At 41.2% G+C, this 21,157-nt stretch overlaps 1 protein-coding gene across 2 annotated transcripts in view; it reads left to right on the top strand.

The window, feature by feature from the left end:
- Positions 1-14,802, top strand: part of ALPK1 (alpha kinase 1) — a 186,719-nt gene extending 171,917 nt beyond the window's left edge. The window contains exons 11-13 of one of the 2 annotated variants that reach the window (XM_073640635.1): positions 33-195; positions 4,531-4,711; positions 11,341-14,802. In XM_073640635.1, the coding sequence (XP_073496736.1) occupies positions 33-195; positions 4,531-4,711; positions 11,341-11,579 (583 nt within the window). In that variant the 3' untranslated portion in view covers positions 11,580-14,802. The remainder of the gene's footprint in view (positions 1-32; positions 196-4,530; positions 4,712-11,340) is intronic. The other variant, XM_073640626.1, reaches the window with a different exon arrangement.
- The last annotated feature ends 6,355 nt before the right edge of the window (positions 14,803-21,157 follow it).

Here is a 21,157-nt window from a genome sequence, read left to right as displayed (position 1 = left end):
GAGATTTTACTTTTCTTTGTCCTTTTTTTTAGGTACATTGGAAAAGCATACAAAAAACACAAGGAACTGCTGTACCATTTCTGTGATGTTGAGCGTCAGATGACTGCTCAGTACTACGTCACAGAATTCAACAAAAGATTGTATGGATTAAACATCCCCACCCAGATATTTTACGTCTCGTCTGCTGTTCTTTTGGTAAGACTGCCCTAGTAAGCAACACAAGTAATATACACTGCTCAAAAAAATAAAGGGAACACTCAAATAACACATCCTAGATCTGAATGAATGAAAATTCTCATTGAATACTTTGTTCTGTAGAAAGTTGTGCTGACAACAAAATCACACAAAAATAATCAATGGAAATCAAATTTATTAACCAATGGAGGCATGGATTTGGAGTCACCCCTAAAATTAAAGTGGAAAAGCACATTACAGGCTGATCCAACTTTGATGTAATGTCCTTAAAACAAGTCAAAATGAGGCTCGGTATTGTGTGTGGCCTCCACGTATCTGTATGACCTCCCTACAACGCCTGGGGATGCTCCTGATGAGGTTGCGGATGGTCTCCTGTGGGATCTCCTCCCAGACCTGGACTAAAGCATACTCCAACTCTTGGACAGTCTGTGGTGCAACGTGACGTTGATTTATGGAGCGAGACATGATGTCCCAGATGTGCTCATTCGGATTCAGGTCTGGGGAACGGGCGGGCCAGTCCATAGCTTCAATGCCTTCATCTTGCAGTAACTGCTGACACACTCCAGCCACATGAGGTCTGGCATTGTCCTGCATTAGGAGGAACCCAGGGCCAACCGCACCAGCATATGGTCTCACAAGGGGTCTGAGGATCTCATCTTGGTACCTAATGGCAGTCTGGCTACCTCTGGCAAGCACATGGAGGGCTGTGCGGCCCTCCAAAGAAATGCCACCCCACACCAGTACTGACCCACTGCCAAACCGGTCATGCTGAAGGATGTTGCAGGCAGCAGATCGCTCTCCACGGCGTCTCCAGACTCTGTCACGTCTGTCACATGTGCTCAGTGTGAACCTGCTTTCATTTGTGAAGAGCACAGGGCTCCAGTGACAACTTTACCAATCCTGGTGTTCTGTGGCAAATGCAAAGCGTCCTGCACGGTGTTGGGCTGTGAGCACAACCCCCATCTGTGGACGTCGGGCCCTCATACCACCCTCATGGAGTCGGTTTCTAACCGTTTGTGCAGACACATGCACATTTGTGGCCTGCTGGAGGTCATTTTGCAGGGCTCTGGCAGTGCTCCTCCTGTTCCTCCTTGCACAAAGGCGGAGGTAGCTGTCCTGCTTCTGGGTTGTTGCCCTCCTACGGCCCCCTCCACGTCTCCTGGTGTACTGGCCTGTCTCCTGGTAGCGCCTCCAGCCTCTGGACTCTACGCTGACAGACACAACAAACCTTCTTGCCACAGCTCGCATTGATTTGCCATCCTGGATGACCTGCATGACCTGAGCAACTTCTGTGGGTTGTAGAGTCCGTCTCATGCTACCACGAGTGTGAAAGCAAAAGTGTCAAAAGTGGCCAAAACATCAGCCAGAAAGCATTAGTACAGAGATGTGGCCTGTGGTCCCCATCTGCAGAACTACTCCTTTATTGAGTATGTCTTGATAATTGCCAATAATTTCCATTTATTGTCTATTCCATTTGCACAACAGCATGTGAAATTGATTGTCAATCAGTATTGCTTCCTAAGTGGACAGTTTGATTTCACAGAAGTTTGATTTACTTGGAGTTACAGTACAGACCAAAAGTTTGGACACACCTTCTCATTTAAAGATTTTTCCGTATTTTCTTGACTATGAAAATTGTACATTCACACTGAAGGCATCAAATTATGAATTAAAACATGTGGAATTATATACTTAACAAAAAAGTGTGAAACAACTGAAAATATATCTTATATTCTAGGTTCTTCAAAGTAGCCACCTTTTGCTTTGATGACTGCTTTGCACACTCTTGGCATTCTCTTGATGAGCTTCAAAAGGTAGTCACCGGAAATGGTCTTCCAACAATCTTGAAGGAGTTCCCAGAGATGCTTAGCACTTGTTGGCCCTTTTGCCTTCACTCTGTGGTCCAGCTCACCCCAAACCATCTCGATTGGGTTCAGGTCTGGTGACTGTGGAGGCCAGGTCATCTGGCGTAGCACCCCATCACTCTCCTTCTTGGTCAAATAGCCCTTACACAGCCTGGAGGTGTGTTTGGGGTCATTGTCCTGTTGAAAAATAAATGATGGTCCAACTAAACGCAAACCGGATGGAATAGCATGCCGCTGCAAGATGCTGTGGTAGCCATGCTGGTTCAGTATGCCTTCAATTTTTAATAAATCCCCAACAGTTTCACCAGCAAAACACCCCCACACGATCACACCACCTCCTCCATGCGTCACGGTGGGAACCAGGCATGTAGAGTCCATCCGTTCACCTTTTCTGCATCGCACAAAGACACGGTGGTTGGAACCAAAGATCTCAAATTTGGACTCATCAGACCAAAGCACAGATTTCCACTGGTGTTCTTTAGCCCAAAAAAGTCTTTTCTGCTTGTTGCCTGTCCTTAGCAGTGGTTTCCTAGCAGCTATTTTACCATGAAGGCCTGCTGCACAAAGTCTCCTCTTAACAGTTGTTGTAGAGATGTGTCTGCTGCTAGAACTCTGTGTGGCATTGACCTGGTCTCTAATCTGAACTGCTGTTAACCTGCGATTTCTGAGGCTGGTGACTCGGATAAACTTATCCTCAGAAGCAAAGGTGACTTTTGGTCTTCCTTTCCTGGGGCGGTCCTCATGTGAGCCAGTTTCTTTGTAGCGTTTGATGGTTTTTGCAACTGCACTTGGGGACACTTTCAAAGTTTGCCCAATTTTTCGCACTGACTGACCTTCATTTCTTAAAGTAATGATGGCCACTCGTTTTTCTTTACTTAGCTGCTTTTTTCTTGCCATAATACAAATTCTAACAGTCTATTCATTAGGACTATCAGCTGTGTATCCACCAGACTTCTGCACAACACAACTGATGGTCCCAACCCCATTTATAAGGCAAGAAATCCCACTTATTAAACCTAACAGGGCAAACCTGTGAAATGAAAACCATTTCTGGTGACTACCTCTTGAAGCTCATCAAGAGAATGCCAAGAGTGTGCAAAGCAGTCATCAAAGAAAAAGGTGGCTACTTTGAAGAACCTAGAATATAAGACATATTTTCAGTTGTTTCACACTTTTTTGTTAAGTATATAATTCCACATGTGTTAATTCATAGTTTTGATGCCTTCAGTGTGAAAGTACAATTTTCATAGTCATGAAAATACAGAAAAATCTTTAAATGAGAAGGTGTGTCCAAACTTTTGGTCTGTACTGTATATTCTGTGTTTTAAGTGTTCCCTTTATTTTTTTGAGCAGTGTATAACTGCCCTGACCCACGGCAATTTTTTTTTTTTTTTTAGAAAGTCAATGATCGGGATAGCTCTCTGAGATTGAAAAGGTCAATCTATATGATGCCCATACACATGTCAATATTGTTCCCCCATGGCCCAGAATTACAAGAGTTTTGTGATGGCTTTGATATAGTTCAGTTTTACGTAATGTTTTTTGTTTTCACGGCTTAGTAAAAGAATGGACAACTGTTAATTATCTGCTTCTTCCCTTGCACTTGCGACTTTCTTATCGAGGTTGCAGCACTCTTAGGGTCGCAATGCACCCCCTTTGACTTGAATTGCGCGGCGATTATGCTACAGACTACAGTATTGCGCTACAGACAAAATAGCAGAGGCTCGCAGCTGCTGCTTTCTGAGGCAACACATTTCCCTGCCTGAGGTATTACAGGAACGAGTGTTTCTGCCATGTCTCCAACCCTCTGAGCTCATCACAAATCAAGTCACACTCTGTGTGACTGCAGACTTATGAATCCCCCCAGAGCACGCACTGTGCGGTGCGGGGATCCGCCAGTGTAAGACCCGGGACCAGAGGGTATATATGCATTATATATACTCCCAGCCAGTGGGCATGGCCTCGCTCCATACGCTTGTATTGAGCAAGGTCGCATCCTCTAGTCGGCCATGCCCACTGGTCGGCCACGTCACTAGATGGGGCGCGGCCTCTCTCTATACAAGTGTATGCAGCAAGGCCACGTCCACTGGCCGGGAGTATGTGTAAAACATGCATACCCTCTGGTCCTGGGTCTGGTCAGTGCATGGTCTGGGGGAATTCATAAGTCTACAGTCACACAGAGTGACTGCAGATTTATTAGTTTGGAGCGGACAACCCCTTTAACATAACAAAACAAAAACATGTACACCTCCACTTCTATGTGCTGCTGACAGTTTCCAATCCACATTTCTGGTCATTTTACTCTGCAACTTTTCTTGTATTACTTTTCTGCTACTACAGTAATAGGCTTCAGATTTTCTACACGCAATTACACAGCAGAGAATGCGCTGTGTATGTGATCATACCCAGTCTATAACTAGTTTCAGAACATATGGACTAGTAATGATTATCTTTAATTTCTCTGTCTCAGATCATGGAAGGAAGAAGCATAAAAGAATGTGTGAGTGTGGAGCCTTATATTCTTGGCGATTTCGTAAAACTTACAAATAACACTAAAATCGTGAAAACCGAGTATGAAGCTACCAAATACGGTCTGGCTTTTGGACATTTTGTCTATGAATATTTCTCTGATATAGTGGTGGATTTACAGGGTAAGATTTTACAAACCTGATCCATAGCGTAAGAAAATATATACTTCATATGGATATTTACATGCATTTCTGCTTAATTCCGCTTAATTATGTAGGATATATTCTACTTAGACATCTGTTATTAGGGTTATCTGTAAAATCTGTTGTCAGTGAAGAAAGATTTCCCCATTACTGAGATAGGAGATGACAGTTGGTGTTTTTAAAGTTCTATAGAGGTAGGAGCTAACTGCAGACACAGACATTCTGCAAGTTCTCCATAGAAATTTATGAGCACTAACAGTCATCTCCTATGTAATGGGAAAATACAGGTGCATCTCACTAAATTAGAATATCATCAAAAAAGTAATCTATTTCAGTTCTTCGATACAAAAAGTGAAACTCATATATTATCTAGAGTCGTTACAAACAGAGTGATCTATTTCAAGTGTTTAAGTCTGTTAATTTTGATGATTATGGCTTACAGCCAATGAAAACACAAAAGTCATTATATTAGTAAATTAGCATAATTAACACAAAACACCTGCAAAGGCTTTCTAAGCATTTAAAAAGATCCCTTAGTCTGTTTCAGTAGGCTCCACAATCATGGGGAAGACTGCTGACTTGACAGATGTCCAGAAGGCAGTCATTGACATCCTCCACAAGGTCCCAGAGTTCCAATTTTCATTTGGAAATCAAGGTCCCAGAGTCTGGAGGAAGAGTGGAGAGGCCACAATCCAAGCTGCTTGAAGTCTAGTGTGAAGTTTCCACAATCAGTGATGGTTTGGGGAGCCATGCCATCTGCTGGTGTACAGTCATGGCCAAAAGTTTTGAGAATGACACCAAAATTATATTTTCACATGATCTGCTGGCCTCTGGTTTGTATTAGTGTTTGTCTGATGTTTATATCACATACAGAAATATAATTGCAATCATATTATGAGTACCAATAGGTTATATTGACAGTTAGAATGAGTTAATGCAGCAAGTCAATATTTGCAGTGTTGCCCCTTCTTCTTCAAGACCTCTGTAATTCTCCCTGGCATGCTCTCAATCAACTTTTGGACCAAATCCTGACTGATAGCAGTCCATTCTTGCATAATCAATGCTTGCATTTTGCCAGAATTTGTTGGTTTTTGTTTGTCCACCCGTCTCTTGATGATTGACCACAAGTTCTCAATGGGATTAAGATCTGGGGAGTTTCCAGGCCATGGACCCAAAATCTCTATGTTTTGTTCCATGAGCCATTTAGTTATCACCTTTGCTTTATGGCAAGGTGCTCCATCATGCTGGAAAAGGCATTGTTGGGCGCCAAACTGCTCTTGGACGGTTGGGAGAAGTTGCTCTTGGAGGACATTCTGGTACCATTCTTTATTCATGGCTGTGTTTTTAGGCAAGACTGTGAGTGAGCCGATTCCCTTGGCTGAGAAGCAACCCCACACATGAATGGTTTCAGGATGCTTTACAGTTGGCATGAGACAAGACTGGTGGTAGCGCTCACCTCTTCTTCTCCGAATAAGCTGTTTTCCAGATGTCCCAAACAATCGAAAAGGGGATTCATCAGAGAAAATGACTTTGCCCCAGTCCTCAGCAGTCCACTCCCTGTACCTTTTGCAGAATATCAGTCGGTCCCTGATGTTTTTTCTGGAGAGAAGTGGCTTCTTTGCTGCCCTCCTTGAAACCAGCCCTTGCTCAAAGAGTCTCCGCCTCACAGTGCGTGCAGAAGCACTCACACCAGCCTGCTGCCATTCCTGAGCAAGCTCGGCACTGCTGGTAGTCTGATCCCGCAACTGAAACAGTTTTAAGATACAGTCCTGGCGCTTGCTGGTCTTTCTTGGGCGCCCTGGAGCCTTTTTGACAACAATGGAAGCTCTCTCCTTGAAGTTCTTGATGGTGCGATAGATTGTTGACTGAGGTGCAATCTTTGTAGCTGCGATACTCTTCCCTGTTAGGCCATTTTTGTGCAGTGCAATGATGGCTGCACGTGTTTCTTTAGCGATAACCATGGTTAACTGAAGAGAAACAATGATACCAAGAACCAGCCTCCTTTTAAAGTGTCCAGTGATGTCATTCTTACTTAATCATGACTGATTGATCGCCAGCCCTGTCCTCATCAACACCCACACCTGTGTTAATGGATCAATCACTAAAACGATGTTAGCTGCTCCTTTTAAGGCAGGACTGCAATGATGTTGAAATGTGTTTTGGGGGTTAAAGTTCATTTTCTGGGCAAATATTGACTTTGCAAGTACAGTAATTGCTGTTAAGCTGATCACTCTTTGACATTCAGGAGTATATGCAAATTGCCATTACAAAAAATGAAGCAGTAAACTTTGGAAAAATTACTATTTGTCTCATTCTCAATACTTTTGGCCATGACTGTAGATCCACTGTGTTTTATCAAGACCAAAGTCAGCACAGCCATCTACCAGTAAATTTTAGAGCACTTCATGCTTCCCTCTGCCGACAAGCTTTTTGGAGATGGAAATTTCATTCTCCAGCAGGACTTGGCACTTGTCCACACTGCCAAAAGTACCAATACCTGGTTTAAAAACAACAGTATCACTGTGCTTGATTGGCCAGCAAACTCGCCTGACCTTAACCCCATAGAGAATCTATGGGGTATTGTCAAGAGGAAGGTTAGAGACACCAGACCCTACAATGCAGACGAGCTGAAGGCTGCTATCAAAGCAACCTGGGCTTCCATAACACCTCAGCAGTGCCACAGGCTGATCGCCTCCATGCCACGCCGCATTGATGCAGTAAATGATGCAAAAGGAGCCCCGACCAAGTATTGAGTGCATTTACTGAACATACATTTCAGTAGGCCAACATTTCTGATTTTAAAATCATTTTTCAAGCTGTTGTTATAAAGTATTCTAATTTACTGAGATAATGACTTTTGTGTTTTCATTGGCTGTAAGCCATAATCATCAACATTAACAGAAATAAACACTTGAAATAGATCACTCTCTTTGTAATGACTCTATATAATATAGGAGTTTCACTTTTTGTATTGAAGAACTGAAATAAATTAACTTTTTGATTATATTCTAATTTAGTGAGATGCACCTGTATATATTCAATAAAAACAGATATTACCAGTGAATTGAGAATTTTGAGAGTAAATGATCAGTGATGGAGGAGAAACAAGTAAGTTTTTTTATTTTCTTGCATACTATTGATTTATTTAAAAAAAATAAAACTTTTATTGCTCTGTAAATATCTTCCTATGGGTATTTACAGTGGGGAAAAAAAATATTTAGTAAGCCACCAATTGTGTAAGTTCTCCCACTTAAAAAGATGAGAGAGGCCTGTAATTGACATCATGGGTAGACCTCAACTATGAGAGACAAAATGAGAAAACAAATCCTGAAAATCACATTGTCTGATTTGGAAAGAATTTTTTTTCAAATTTTGGTGGAAAATAAGCATTTGGTCAATTACAAACAAGCAAGATTTCTGGCTCTCACAGACCTGTAACTTCTTCTTTAAGAGGCTCCTCTGCCTCCACTCATTACCTGTAGTACTGGCACCTGTTTGAACTTGTTATCAGTATAAAAGACACCTGTCCGCAACCTCAAACAGTCACACTCCAAACTCCACTATAGTGAAGACCCAAGAGCTGTCGAAGGACACCAGAAACAAAATTGTAGCCCTTCACCAGGCTGAGAAGACTGAATCTGCAATAGGCAAGCAGCTTGGTGTGAAGAAATCAACTGTGGGAGCAATAATTAGAAAATGGAAGACATACAAGACCACTGATAATCTCCCTCGATCTGGGGCTCCACACAAGATCTCACCCCATGGGGTCAAAATGATCTCAAGAACGGTGAACAAAAATCCCAGAATCACACGGGGGACCTAGTGAATGAACTGCAGAGAGCTGGGACCAACGTTACACAGGCTTCCATCAGTAACACACTACGCCTCCAGGGACTCCGATCCTGCAGTGCCAGACGTGTCCCCCTGCTTAAACCATTACATGTTTGGGCCCATCTGAAGTTTGCTACAGAGCATTTGGATGGTCCAGAAGAGTATTGGGAGAATGTCATATGGTCAGATGAAACCAAAGTAGAACTGTTTGGTAGAAACACAACTCGTCGTGTTTGGAGGAGAAAGAATGCTGAGTTGCATCCAAAGAACACCATACCTACTGTGAAGGTGGCAACATCATACTTTGGGGCTGTTTCTCTGCCAAGGGACCAGGATGACTGATCCGTGTACATGAAAGAATGAATGGGGCCATGTATCGTGAGATTTTGAGGGCAAACCTCCTTCCATCAGCAAGGGCATTGAAGATGAAACGTGGCTGGGTCTTTCAGCATGACAATGATCCCAAGCACACCGCCAGGGCAACGAAGGAGTGGCTTCGTAAGAAGCATTTCGAGGTCCTGGAGTGGCCTAGCCAGTCTCCAGATCTAAACCCTATAGAAAACCTTTGGAGGGAGTTGAAAGTCCGCGTTACCCAGCGACAGCCCCAAAACATCACTGCTCTATAGGAGATCTGCATGGAGGAATGGGCCAACTTACCAGCAACAGTGTGTGCCAACCTAGTGAAGACTTACAGAAAATGTTTGACCTCTGTCATTGCCAACAAAGGATATATAACAAAGTATTGAGATGAACTTTTGTAGGTGACCAAATACTTATTTTCCACCAAAATTTGAAAAAAATTTCTTTCCACATCAGACAATGTGATTTTCAGGATTTGTTTTCTCATGTTGTCTCTCATAGTTGAGGTCTACCTATGATGTCAGTTACAGGCCTCTCTCATCTTTTTAAGTGGGAGAACTTGCACAATTGGTGGCTGACTAAATACTTTTTTCCCCACTGTATAATGACTTCTATAATTGATGCTGTACGTTAAATTATAGGAATGGCAGTAATACAATATATGGTTTAGTTCTAATATATATTCCATTGCTAATGTGCCATTCTATGTTATTTGTTTTGATTAAATTACTGAACCCTAATTCTTCTTCACATGTGATTGGATGCAACATGTAGTTCCTGTTATTTATATGAAATCACAAACAACTAGTGCAGTTTTACTGCCTATGTTCGCACGTGTCTTTTGTGCTGCGTTTTTTTATGCAAATAAAAAGTTACTTTTTTAAAATATCAACAAAAGCTATGATATTTCAGAAATCTCATGCCAGTGCTTGTTTTTTTTTCTGACTGAACTTGAAAACTGCAGCATGTTTGAAGTGCAATATATCAATTCTTTCAGCATTTTTGCAGCTTTTTTCACCTATAGAAAGCAATGAGATATTGAAAAAAATGCTACAAAAGACCCAATAGTGTTTTTGATGAATAAAACAAATTTTATTTAATATGTACTATAGACAAAGCACATGTGTAATCCGCACCCAAAACCTCTGAAAAAAACCTCTTTGAACACACTGAAAAACGGGCATTTTGATCTTAATGTTTTACTGCCAAGAAAGCAGGTTTTGGCTGCAGAAAATGCAGCAAACACACTGCGTGTGAACATAGCCTTACAGTTGCAAGCTTAAGCTTGCGGTTGGTAATTTATTTATGTTACTCACTTATATAGTGCCATTAATTCCACAGCGCTTTACAGACATTATCATCACTGTCCCCATTGGGGTTCACAATCTAAATTTCCTATCAGTATGTTTTTGGAGTTTGGGAGGTAACTGGAGCACCCAGAGGACGCCCAAGCAAAATACGTGGAGGACATACAAACTTCTTGCAGACATTGCCCATGGCTAGATATGCATTTGTACTTCTGTTCCCATATATTTGTATAGGCCAATTTGTATTTTGTGATTATAGCTTTCTGTGCAATAAGCCATACTGTTTGCATCTGGGACAAATCAAGGGTTTCATAAGAGACATAAGCATCTTTTGTGTTTAGCTTGTGTGTGCTTAAAGCGTACTACTTTAAAGTAACTTTTCAGAATATTCTGCCTAATCTGTCCTTTCTACATACATGAGTAATAACACGATTTCTGGCCATCCTTATATCCTGTATTTTCACCAGTTTTCCCCTCTGCAGGCTCTATCCATTATCAACAATCCACTTTTGGCTAGTGGTATGAGACTAGCTGTTATGATCTCTCCCAAACCCAGCACTTTAAACAGGGATGGATTCCTGCTCATCATTCCTTTTTTACATATATAGAGAAGCAGTAGCAGCATGGAGGAAATTTTACAGTAGTGCTTAGCAGTGTAAATGAGATTCCAGTTCTGGGGTGGGACAAAACACTCGTCAGAAAGCTCAACACAATCTTTCTGTGTCTTTCTCTGCCTGTATCCTCACTCTGCTCCTCACACCTTCTCCCTGCTCCCATCTTCTAAGAGCAAAAAAGGCTGTATAACATGATAACAGAGTGAGCTGGCAGTTTGTCTTGTCTGAACAATACTGAGTTGAGCCATGTTTCAGAGTGGATGATGAGTTCAGGGGGCAGGTGGAAGCAGTAGCTGGTAAGTGGAGAAGGAAGCAGATTTGTTTGGTAAGATATATTACAATGTTTCTTAGATTTCCCTGTACTATTGAATAATACAAAGTTTGTTGAAAATACAGTCCCCTTTTAAATTAAACTTTATTGTATTATAGTGTATCTATATGTAGGATTTTTCTTTTATATGTACAAATAACACAGCCTTTTACTGTAATTTTACAGGATGGGTGACTGGAAGTGAGAAAGGTGAAGCAATCATTTACCTAACAGACCCACAGATCCATTCAGCCAACAGTACACCAGGATCCACACATATCAATTTTGGAAAGTACGGGATATACATGTTCTTTACTTATCAACATAAGGAATGCAACGATATTTGTAAAACACTTGCTCTTGAAAGACCTGAAGACAAAATGTTAGCAGAATTTAGTAAATCAGGGAAAAATAAAGGAAATTAAACAGTTATACCACAGAAAGAAACCTCAACATGTTGAAAGTTATTAGTTTGTTCATAAATGTTAACGTTCACTTTGTTACAGTAGCATTGGTTTCGAGTGATACTTCTTTAGAGGGTACAAGGCAATCTGGCTAACAACATATAGTGGTCATTAAAGGGATTTTCCCATGAACAAAGTACATTTTAATCAATATATCTTAGAATAAAAAAGAATTTCCACAATTGGATGTGTTTAAATAAAATGTTCCTGTGCTGAGATAATCTTATAAATGTGCCCCTGCTGTGTACTGTGTAATGGCTGTGTCTGACTGTACAGGAACATGGTCTGATCATACCACAGCTCCTGGGCAGGGGAGGAATCAAAAAAGAGTATACAGACAGGACAGCAGGGGGTCACAGCTGATTCTATCTGTAAGGTAAAACATGTTTTTAAACTGGGAGAAAATGTATACTATATAAACAGCGTTTGTTCAGCGCTGTGTATGCAGTGATCATAAAACCAGGGATGGCAAAAAAACATCTCTTCCTTCTCTGAGGGGAGTCCAGTTTTGTCTGGTAGCTGGCTTCCTGCTGCCATAGCTGCATAATCTTATGCAAACAGCTTGCTCTGTATTGATGTTTTAGAACGTTAGTGTAAAGTCTGGACATTTTAAAGTCTATGGGTGTCCTGGAACTGGTTAAATGGAAGCTATACAGACAGGACAGCATGGGGTCTAAGCTTCTGCATGTTTAAAAACGTGTTTTACCTCTGTGGGTTTTACTCACTTAGCTGCTTTTGAGGTAGGCACAGGAAGCGGTTTCTTTAAAATGTCCAAGGCAGGTTTATTATAACTGCATAAACCGCACTTAAGAAGTAAACAAGACACAGCCTTGTCTGGCACAGAGTGACAAAACAGAAAATAAACAGTCCATTCAGTAGTACGGATTCGCCCGCTCATAGTCAGTGTCCTTTAGCAAAAACACCCTGGACGTCTCCACACCTCCAGCCACAGACACTGAATGAGACACTCAGTTTCCATTTTATTTACAAAACCACGCCCTGGTGTGCGGATATGTGAGCAGCCATTCCCTCCTATCTCTTTTTAAGACCCGGACCTTCAGGAGGGGAATGCATGGCATTATTATGCATTTGTTTTCCTCTCCTGAAAGGGTTAATGTGGCTGGAATGGTTTCCCGCCATGCTGGGGATTGGTTCAGGTAGCCAGCCTGTCAGTGAGGTGTCGCAGGGGGAAGACTACTTCTTCCCTATGCGACAGCTGCTGATAGGGTCCTAATATTTATTAAACATTGGTGGTGCAGGGTATTAAAGATGGCAGCGCCTGAGGAGAGTGTCAGTCCTCAGACGCTGCTCATCTAGTGCTGCTGCCTGGCCCACCCTCCCTACATATATGTTTATATTCGTCACGGCCTTGGGGTTAGTCGTTCAGGAGACTGAATGGACAGCAGGTTGGTAAGGTAAACGGGCTTGAGCTTATGGCTAAGCTGCTGTGTTATAAGAGTTTTATTAAAGTTATGGTTTTTTAAGTATAAGAATTTTTAATAAAGGCCGTGGTCATAAATTTTCCAACCAAATCTTTTTTATGTCATGTTTATTGAGTGTGGTAAATAATAGGTTTTTGGAAAGTAAGGTTAATATGCAGTATAATGCCATATGTCTGCTCGTAAAATCCGGCCCTGGTACGTCCTAATAAACCTCTCAGCACTATGCGTGCTGGAGCATGCTTTACCGGGTTTACATCACCGAAGCTACCAACCTTGATGATACATATGTCCCCTCAAGGACCTGTCCGGCGGCCATCTTACACCTCCCAGAAAGAATCACCTGTGATACCATGCTGTGTTATCTGTATCCTTTTTTTTGCATCCTCCCCTGCCCAGGAGATATGGTATAATCAGACCATGTTCCTGCACGGTGAGACACAGCCATTAGGCTGTGTGCCCACAATGTGTTTTTTAAGCGTTTCCACAGTGGCAAAAACGCTGCAGAAACGCTTAAAAAATGCTTGGTAGAAGGTCTGCCATGTTCCCCAATGATAATCTGCATGTGCTGTGCACATGCTGTGGAAATTTCCGCTGCGGATTATCATTGCGGAAAAAAATTCAGCACTACCAATTATTTTGTGGAAGCGCTGCGTTTTCGCCGCCATTGACTTGCATTGAATCGCTTGGATTCCGCATCACTGCATCTGTACATGCGGAATCCATGCATTTCAATGTGCGGATGGTACCCGGGTCTGGAGGACAGGAGACTCTCCTCCAGACCCAGGTACCATAGAACCTGTAAAAAAAAGAATAAAATAAAAAATAAATATGATGGCCCGCGGTGTGCTTGTCCTCCCTTGCCGGCAGATCGCGGTGCACTGAAGGACCTGCGCTGACGTCATAGTCTTGTGACAGCAGGTCCTTCAGTGTAGTGTACCGCGAGCTGCCGGCAAGCCAGGACGGAGCGAATAAAGACTCCGGGGGCCATCAGAAGGTAAGTATAGATTTATTTTTTTATTTTTAAACATTCTTTAAGGTCACAGTATATAAATCCATGCCGTTTGCATTGATTTATATAGTGTGACCAAGTTGACAAGCTCTTTCCAAGTGATGCTAAAATCGCTTGGAAAGCGCTTGTCAACCCACATGCAGAAATGCATGTGAAGAACGCTTCACATCCGCATGTCCCTGGCAGGAAAAACGGATGTACAATCCGCATGTACAATCCGCATGTACAATCCGCATGCGTTTTTCTCTGCCAGGGAGATGCAGAGACGCTCAGGAAAAAATCCTGAGCATTTCTGCATCGTGGGCACATAGTCTTACACAGTACACAGCAGGGGTACATTTACTGTATATTATTATCTCAGCACAGGAACCTTTGTTAACACATCTAATTGTGGAACTTATTTTTTCCCCAAGATCTATTGATTAAAATATACTTTGTTCGTGTGACAAGCCCTTTAAATTTAGTACAATCCATTCTTCCTACTACTTGCACAATATTTGCAATATGGATAAATATATTATTTATGATGATTTTCATTAAAAAAAAAACAAAATAAAACAATTCTGTCATTGTTTTTCTGAAGCACCAGTTCCATTATTAAAATGTATATGAAATTAACACACAGCTCAAAATTACATAAAAAGTACAACTTGGGCCACACAAAAAACAGTTCCCATAAAGTTATGTCGATGGAAAAATAATAGCTGAGGAATTTCAAGCACAGTTTTTAACCCCTTCACCAGCATGCCTGTTTTCACCTTCATGACCGGGCCAAATTTTGCACTTGTGACCACTGTCACTTTATAAGGTAAGAACTCTGTAACGCTTCAATGGATCCCACTGATTCTGAGACTGTTTTTTCATGACATATTGTACTTCATGATAGTGGTAAAATTTCTTCGATATGACTTGCATTTATGTGTGCAAAATACTTGAAATTTGGAAAGAAAATTGCAATTTTCAACTTTGAATTTGTATGCCCTTAAATCAAATAAATAACATTTCCCACATGTCTACTTTAGATCAGCACAATTTTTGAACATATTTTTTTTTTGTTAGGAAGTTATAAGGGTTCAAAGTTGACCAGCAATTTCTCATTTTTCCAACGACATTTACAAAACCTTTTTTTTTAGGGACCACATTACATTTTACGTGACTTTGAGGGTTCTATATGTCAGAAAATACCCAAAAGTGACATCATTTTAAAAACTGCACTCCTCAAGGTGCTCAAAACCACATTCAGGAAGTTTATTAACCATTCAGATGCTTCACAGGAATTAATGGAATGTGGAAAGAAAAAATGAACATTTAACTTTTTTTTTACAAAAAGTTTACTGTAAACCCAAATGATTTAATGCAAAATTTGTTCTACAATTTCTCCTGAGCACGTCGATACCCCATATATGGGGGAAAACCACTGTTTGGGCGCACGGCAGGGCTCGGAAGGGAAGGAGAACCATTTGGCCTTTTGAATGTAAAATTTGCTGGAATCTTTAGCGGACGCCATGTCACGTTTGGAGAGCCGCTGATGTACCTAAACAGTGGAAACCCTCCACAATTGACACCATTTTGGAAACTAAACCCCTCAAGGAACTTATCTAGATGTGTGGTGAGCACTTTGAATCCCCAAGTACTTCACAGAAGTTTATAACGTAGAGCTGTGAAAATAAAAAAATTAAATTTTTCCCACAAAAATGTTCTTTTAGCCCCAATTTTTTTATTTTCACAAGGGTAACAGAAGAAAATAAACACCAAAATTTGTTGTCCAATTTCTCCTGAGCATGCAGATACCTCATATGTGGGGGAAAACTATTGTTTGGGCGCACGGCATGGCTCAGACAGGCGACGTTTTGGAACGCAAACTTGATGGAAAGGTCTGCGATTGTCATGTCGAGTTTGGAGAGCCCCTGATGTGCCTAAACAGGGGAATCCCCCATAAGTAATCCCATTTTGGAAACTAGACCCCTCAAGGAATTTATTTAGATCTGTAGTGAGCCCTTTGAAACCACAGGTGCTTCACAGAACAGCGTTTTACAACGTGGATCTGTAAAAATGAAAAAAAAAAAAATTTCCTACAAAAATGTTGTTTTAGCACCAAATTTTTTCATTTTCACAAGGATAACAGAAGAAAATGGACACCAAAATTTGTTGTGCAATTTCTCCTGTGTACGCCGATACCCAATATATGGTTGAAAACTACTTTTGAGGCACAGTGCAAAGCTCAGAAGGGAAGAAGCACCATATTGGAGTTCAGATTTTGCTGGACTGGTTTGAGGGTGCCATGTCACATTGACAGAGCCCCTGAGGCGCCAGAACAGCCGAACTCTCCATAAGAGACCTTACTTTCTAAACTACACTCTCATTGAATTCATCTAGGAGTGCAGTGATCATATTGACACCACAGGTGTGTCACTGCATTTTATACTATTGGGCAGTGAAGAAAAAATAATTACATTTTTACAACCAAAATTTTGATTTTACATTTTCACACTGGGAAATTGGTAAAAATGGCACCAACATTTGTCCCACAATTTTTGCTGAATGTAGAAATACCCCATATGTGGCTGTACAGTACTGCTTAGCCATAAGGCGAGACTCGGGAGGGACAGAGCTCTTTTTGCTCCTGAAGCGCAGATTTTCCTAGAATAGTTTGCGGACTGCATATACAGAGCACTTACGTGCTAGAAGAGCAGAATTCCCCCTCAAGTGACGCAATTTTGGAAATTATACCTCTTTGTGAATTTATCTACTGGTGTAGTGATGATTTTGACTCCATGGGTGTTTTCCAGAAACAAGCAGCAGTGGATGTTGCTGAGTGAAAATTGCAAACTGCCATTGTAGTGACCGGTACATTGTAGTGACCAGTACGTTATGCCCAACTTGTTCTTCTGGAGACACGCACCCATAAACTAGGTGGGCTCTCATCGCTACAGAAATGCCAAACATGTAAACGTTAAATGTGGTTTAGGCATACTAGGGCTCAGAAGGGAGGGGCGCATTTGGATTTTGGAGCACAGAATTCACTGGATTTCTTTTGGAGGGTGAGGAGCCATTTTGCTTTTCCAGAGCCTTTGTGCTACCAGTAACATGGAATCCCCTATGTTTCTGTTAACAGATGACGTATCTGAGTGGGAGCTTTTTTTGTGAAATGAGTTGAAGCTTTTAATGGGAACATTTTACATAACATCACATTTATCCGGTGTTCTACACTGAGCATTATATCAGGGTTTCCATTTAAATCTAGAAGTGACATGATTCAGATGAAACCCCCGAGGGATCCATTCACTATTATGAGGCAGTAGAGTTACTCTGGACTCCATCTGGCCTCTATTCAGCGGTGTCCTTCTTTTCAGAAGTGCACAAAACCGTGGTGGACCGCGTTTTTATGCACACCTAAAAAGACGGACACATCTGACATCGGATCATAGGCCAGACGGCGTCCACGGTGCCTCAATACAGGGAATTTTCCGCCGGGGGTTCCGTCTGAATCATGTATTTCAGAGATTTACACGGAAACCCCGATGTAATCGTTTAGTCTCAGCGCAGAGTGCAGGATAAATGTGAGCCGAGCCTTACTGCGATCTTTGGGAGGCAGAATGAACAAATCAACAGTAGGTGAAGAATTGGTTTTATTTATTTTTTACGCCATTCCTCGTGCGATATAAGTGATTTGACGACTTTATTCTTCGGGTCGGTGTGATTACAGCGATACCCGATTTATATAGTTTTTTATGTTTGGCTGCTGTCACAAACTAAAAGACACTTTTTATTGTAAAAACAAGTTTTTGCATCAACATATTTTGATAGCTATAATATTTCCATATTTCGCTGACAGAGTCATGTTAAGGCTTGTTTTTTGCGGGACAAGTTGACGTTTTTATTGGTACCACTTTCAGGCAAATTACATTTTTTATAGCTTTCTATTCCAATTTTTGGGAGTCAGAATGAGCAAAAAACAGCAATTCAGGAATGTTGGCAGTATGGCCGCTTGTTTTTTTGCGGAACAAGATGACGTTTTCAGCAATACCATTTTTATTTAGTTTCGTATTTTTGATCATGTTTTATTTCACGTTTTGTTCGGCAGTATGATGATAAAGCATAGTTTTCTGCCTTGTTTTTTTTTTTACGGTGTTTACTGAAGAGGTTAACTAGTGGGACAGTTTTATAGGTTGGGTCTTTGCGGATGCAACGATACCAGAGTGTGTACTTTTTTTTGTTTATTTTTTTAAACACAAATAAATGTATTTATTGGATGAGTCTTTTTTGTTCTTTATTTTGTGATCTTTTTTTAATATTTTTATAATTTTTATTAACTTTTTGTTTACTTTTTTTAACTTATCCCAGGATATAGAGCTGACACCCGCACTCCATCGCTGGCGGCACTCAGCGTGAGCCCATGCAATTGTGAAGCAGTATATATACAGTTTGCGGGAACACCGCTCTCGCAGTGGTGTATATATACTGCATTAGATTTTACCCGCAGCTTCGCTCGCGTGGAATTTGGTCTGCCACATTAAGTTTCGTGACAGATCATTTTAATAGTAAAAAAAAATAATCTTAATAGAGTAAAATAAAATAATCTTAATAGTAAAAAAAAAAATCTTATTTAGTTACTCGTACATCCAAAATTTCAGATGTCTAACTTCAAAACTGACGGATTCCATACAATCTTTGAACCCCTGTAATATGAAGAGGGAAACTCTTGAGGGTGGAATTATCAAAATTCCTTTCTTAGTGCTCATTTAAGCTATAATAGAACCTATCTGCAAATTTCAAGATGCTAAGTTCAGTGGTTTCGGCTGTGCGTTGACCACTAGGTGTGTCAGTCAATCAGGTTTACAGTTTTATATAATCTTCGCCTGTATGGTGTGTTTATAAAAAGTAGCCCTATGTCCTTCCCCAGGCTTGAAATTATCCATATCAAATTTCATCACAAACGGATTACTAAACACTGATTAATAAACAGGACGGACTGAAGTTACTTGCGTTTAATATTGTTCGTGTTAGTAAAGAATTAGTATGTAATTGGAATAATGGACATCTGCAGGTAATTTATCTATGTGTTTTTACTGCAATATACTCCTGTAAACTATGTTATTTGATTTCTTTCGTTCAGCGAAAATATGTAGATTTTGCGATTTAGAAACACGTGAGCAAGCTACGTATAGCTGACCGTGGGAAAAACAGGGCGTGCCTAAATGTATCCCCGCTACCTTCAAAGTTTGCCCTTGCGATTTATTGATGGTCATTGAAAATGCAACTTTAAGTGGGAACTGCAAACGTTTGAAATTAAAGGGTAAGTTATTGGGTATTATTGGGATGCGTGGTATAAGAATATTTTCACCCTTAGCTTCTCCAGTTAAAATTGTGGCCTTTACAATGTGCCTGCCTAGTTCAGTGACTCGCATTCTAGTGCCATTACATAATCTCGGGGCGTCCAAGTTGCGCATTAACAAAACGGGTATACCGACCTTTATTTCGAGCTTATGAGATGGGACCCCGGATAGCTCCAAAGAGTTAAGAAACTCCACGGGGTAGCTCGTACAGTCTTCAGATGACATGACTGTGTCGATGGAGTTGTAGGTTGTTGCATCGCTGGTTACTTGGTCCAAGATAATTTTATTGATTTTTGCAACTGTTTAATTTCTTGGTGCTAGTATAGTTCTTTCACATAGCCAATTTTCATCGTGGATGTTTTGTTGCAAATTTGGAAAAACTTGAGCAATAAGTGCGTCTTCCGAATTCACAACATGACAAAATTGGTTAGTGAATAGAACCATACCTTCTTCGTCAGTTTCGATTCGACCTTCACCGATCTCGAGCAGTTTCTCAGCGTACGCGCCCGACTCTAGATCACTGAATAACTGGACACGCATGTTGGTGGTGAGGTGCAGCTTTTCAACTTTGGTCCATAAATATGAGGATTTCAGACATGCGTTAATTTCGTCTGCTGCAGTGCCTCGCTCGATGACAGGCAAAGTTTGCCTAAAGTCCCCAGCCAATAAAACAACCACACCACCCATTATTGTTTGTTTACTGTGTAAGTCTTGTAGACAACGATCAAGAGCTTCGATGGCGCGTTTGTGTGACATTGTGCACTCGTCCCACATGATTAGTTTGCACTGTTGCAACAGGAGGCCACGGGCGCTGCTCTTGCTGATATTACACGATGGGGTTTCTTCGTTCACCAGATTAAGAGGTAATTTAAAGACTGAATGTGCCGTCCGTCCACCGCTTAGCAATGTTGCAGCAATTCCAGAGGAAGCCACAGCTAATGCAACGTTATGACCGCTACAAATTTTTTCTAAAAGTAAATTAAGCAAGAAAGTTTTTCCTGTACCACCCGGGGCATCAAGGAAAAAAAGTCCGCCTTCACCATTCTCAACTCGTCCTACTATTTTGTGATAAATCTCTCTTTGATCAGGTAGCAAACGTGGCTCAGTTTCGCAAACGTGAGCGTCTAACTGGTTGGTATCATAGCTTAGCTCTTTTATCAACTCGTTCGACAGCTCTCCTCTACGCCGCGGTGAGGGTAGACCAAAATCGAACAATTTCTTTCCAGAAATTATTAATATTTTGTCCTCAATAAGCCCCAACGCATCATTGAAACAGAGATCATCGTTAACGTGATCCATTCATAGAATCATAGAATCATAGAATGGTAAAGTTGGAAGGGACCTCCTGGGTCATCTGGTCCAACCCCCTGCTCAAAGCAGGATTCAATATTCTTTCAAATCTGTGCATGATATCCTCTGATAACGCAGTTTTATACTTGTGCCAGAGTTGTAGAGGATTGGATAAACCGCAAGTGCATATCAATATGGCAAACAGCTCTCTTATTTGCGCCGGGGAGCGACATAGCACGGCCTCTTCTAAGGCGGTATCCCAGTAGTTATCATCTTCCAACAACCCCATCTTCTCACACACCTGCCGAAAAGTTGCAAGTTCTTGACCTTCAAATGTTTTTAAATCCGAGAAGTTGGTTGGACCCCTTATTACATTCAGCAGCATACGCAAGCAATAACATTCAAAATTGCTAACGTGCACCGTGTAAATGCGACCTAGAGCGTCTCCTGCCTTCACACCTG

The sequence above is a fragment of the Phyllobates terribilis genome, unplaced genomic scaffold, assembly GCF_046119375.1.
Source record: "Phyllobates terribilis strain yellow unplaced genomic scaffold, ASM4611937v1 Scaffold_1__5_contigs__length_1240528914, whole genome shotgun sequence".
Taxonomy (NCBI): domain Eukaryota; kingdom Metazoa; phylum Chordata; class Amphibia; order Anura; family Dendrobatidae; genus Phyllobates; species Phyllobates terribilis.
This window is presented reverse-complemented; position numbering and strand designations above follow the sequence as displayed.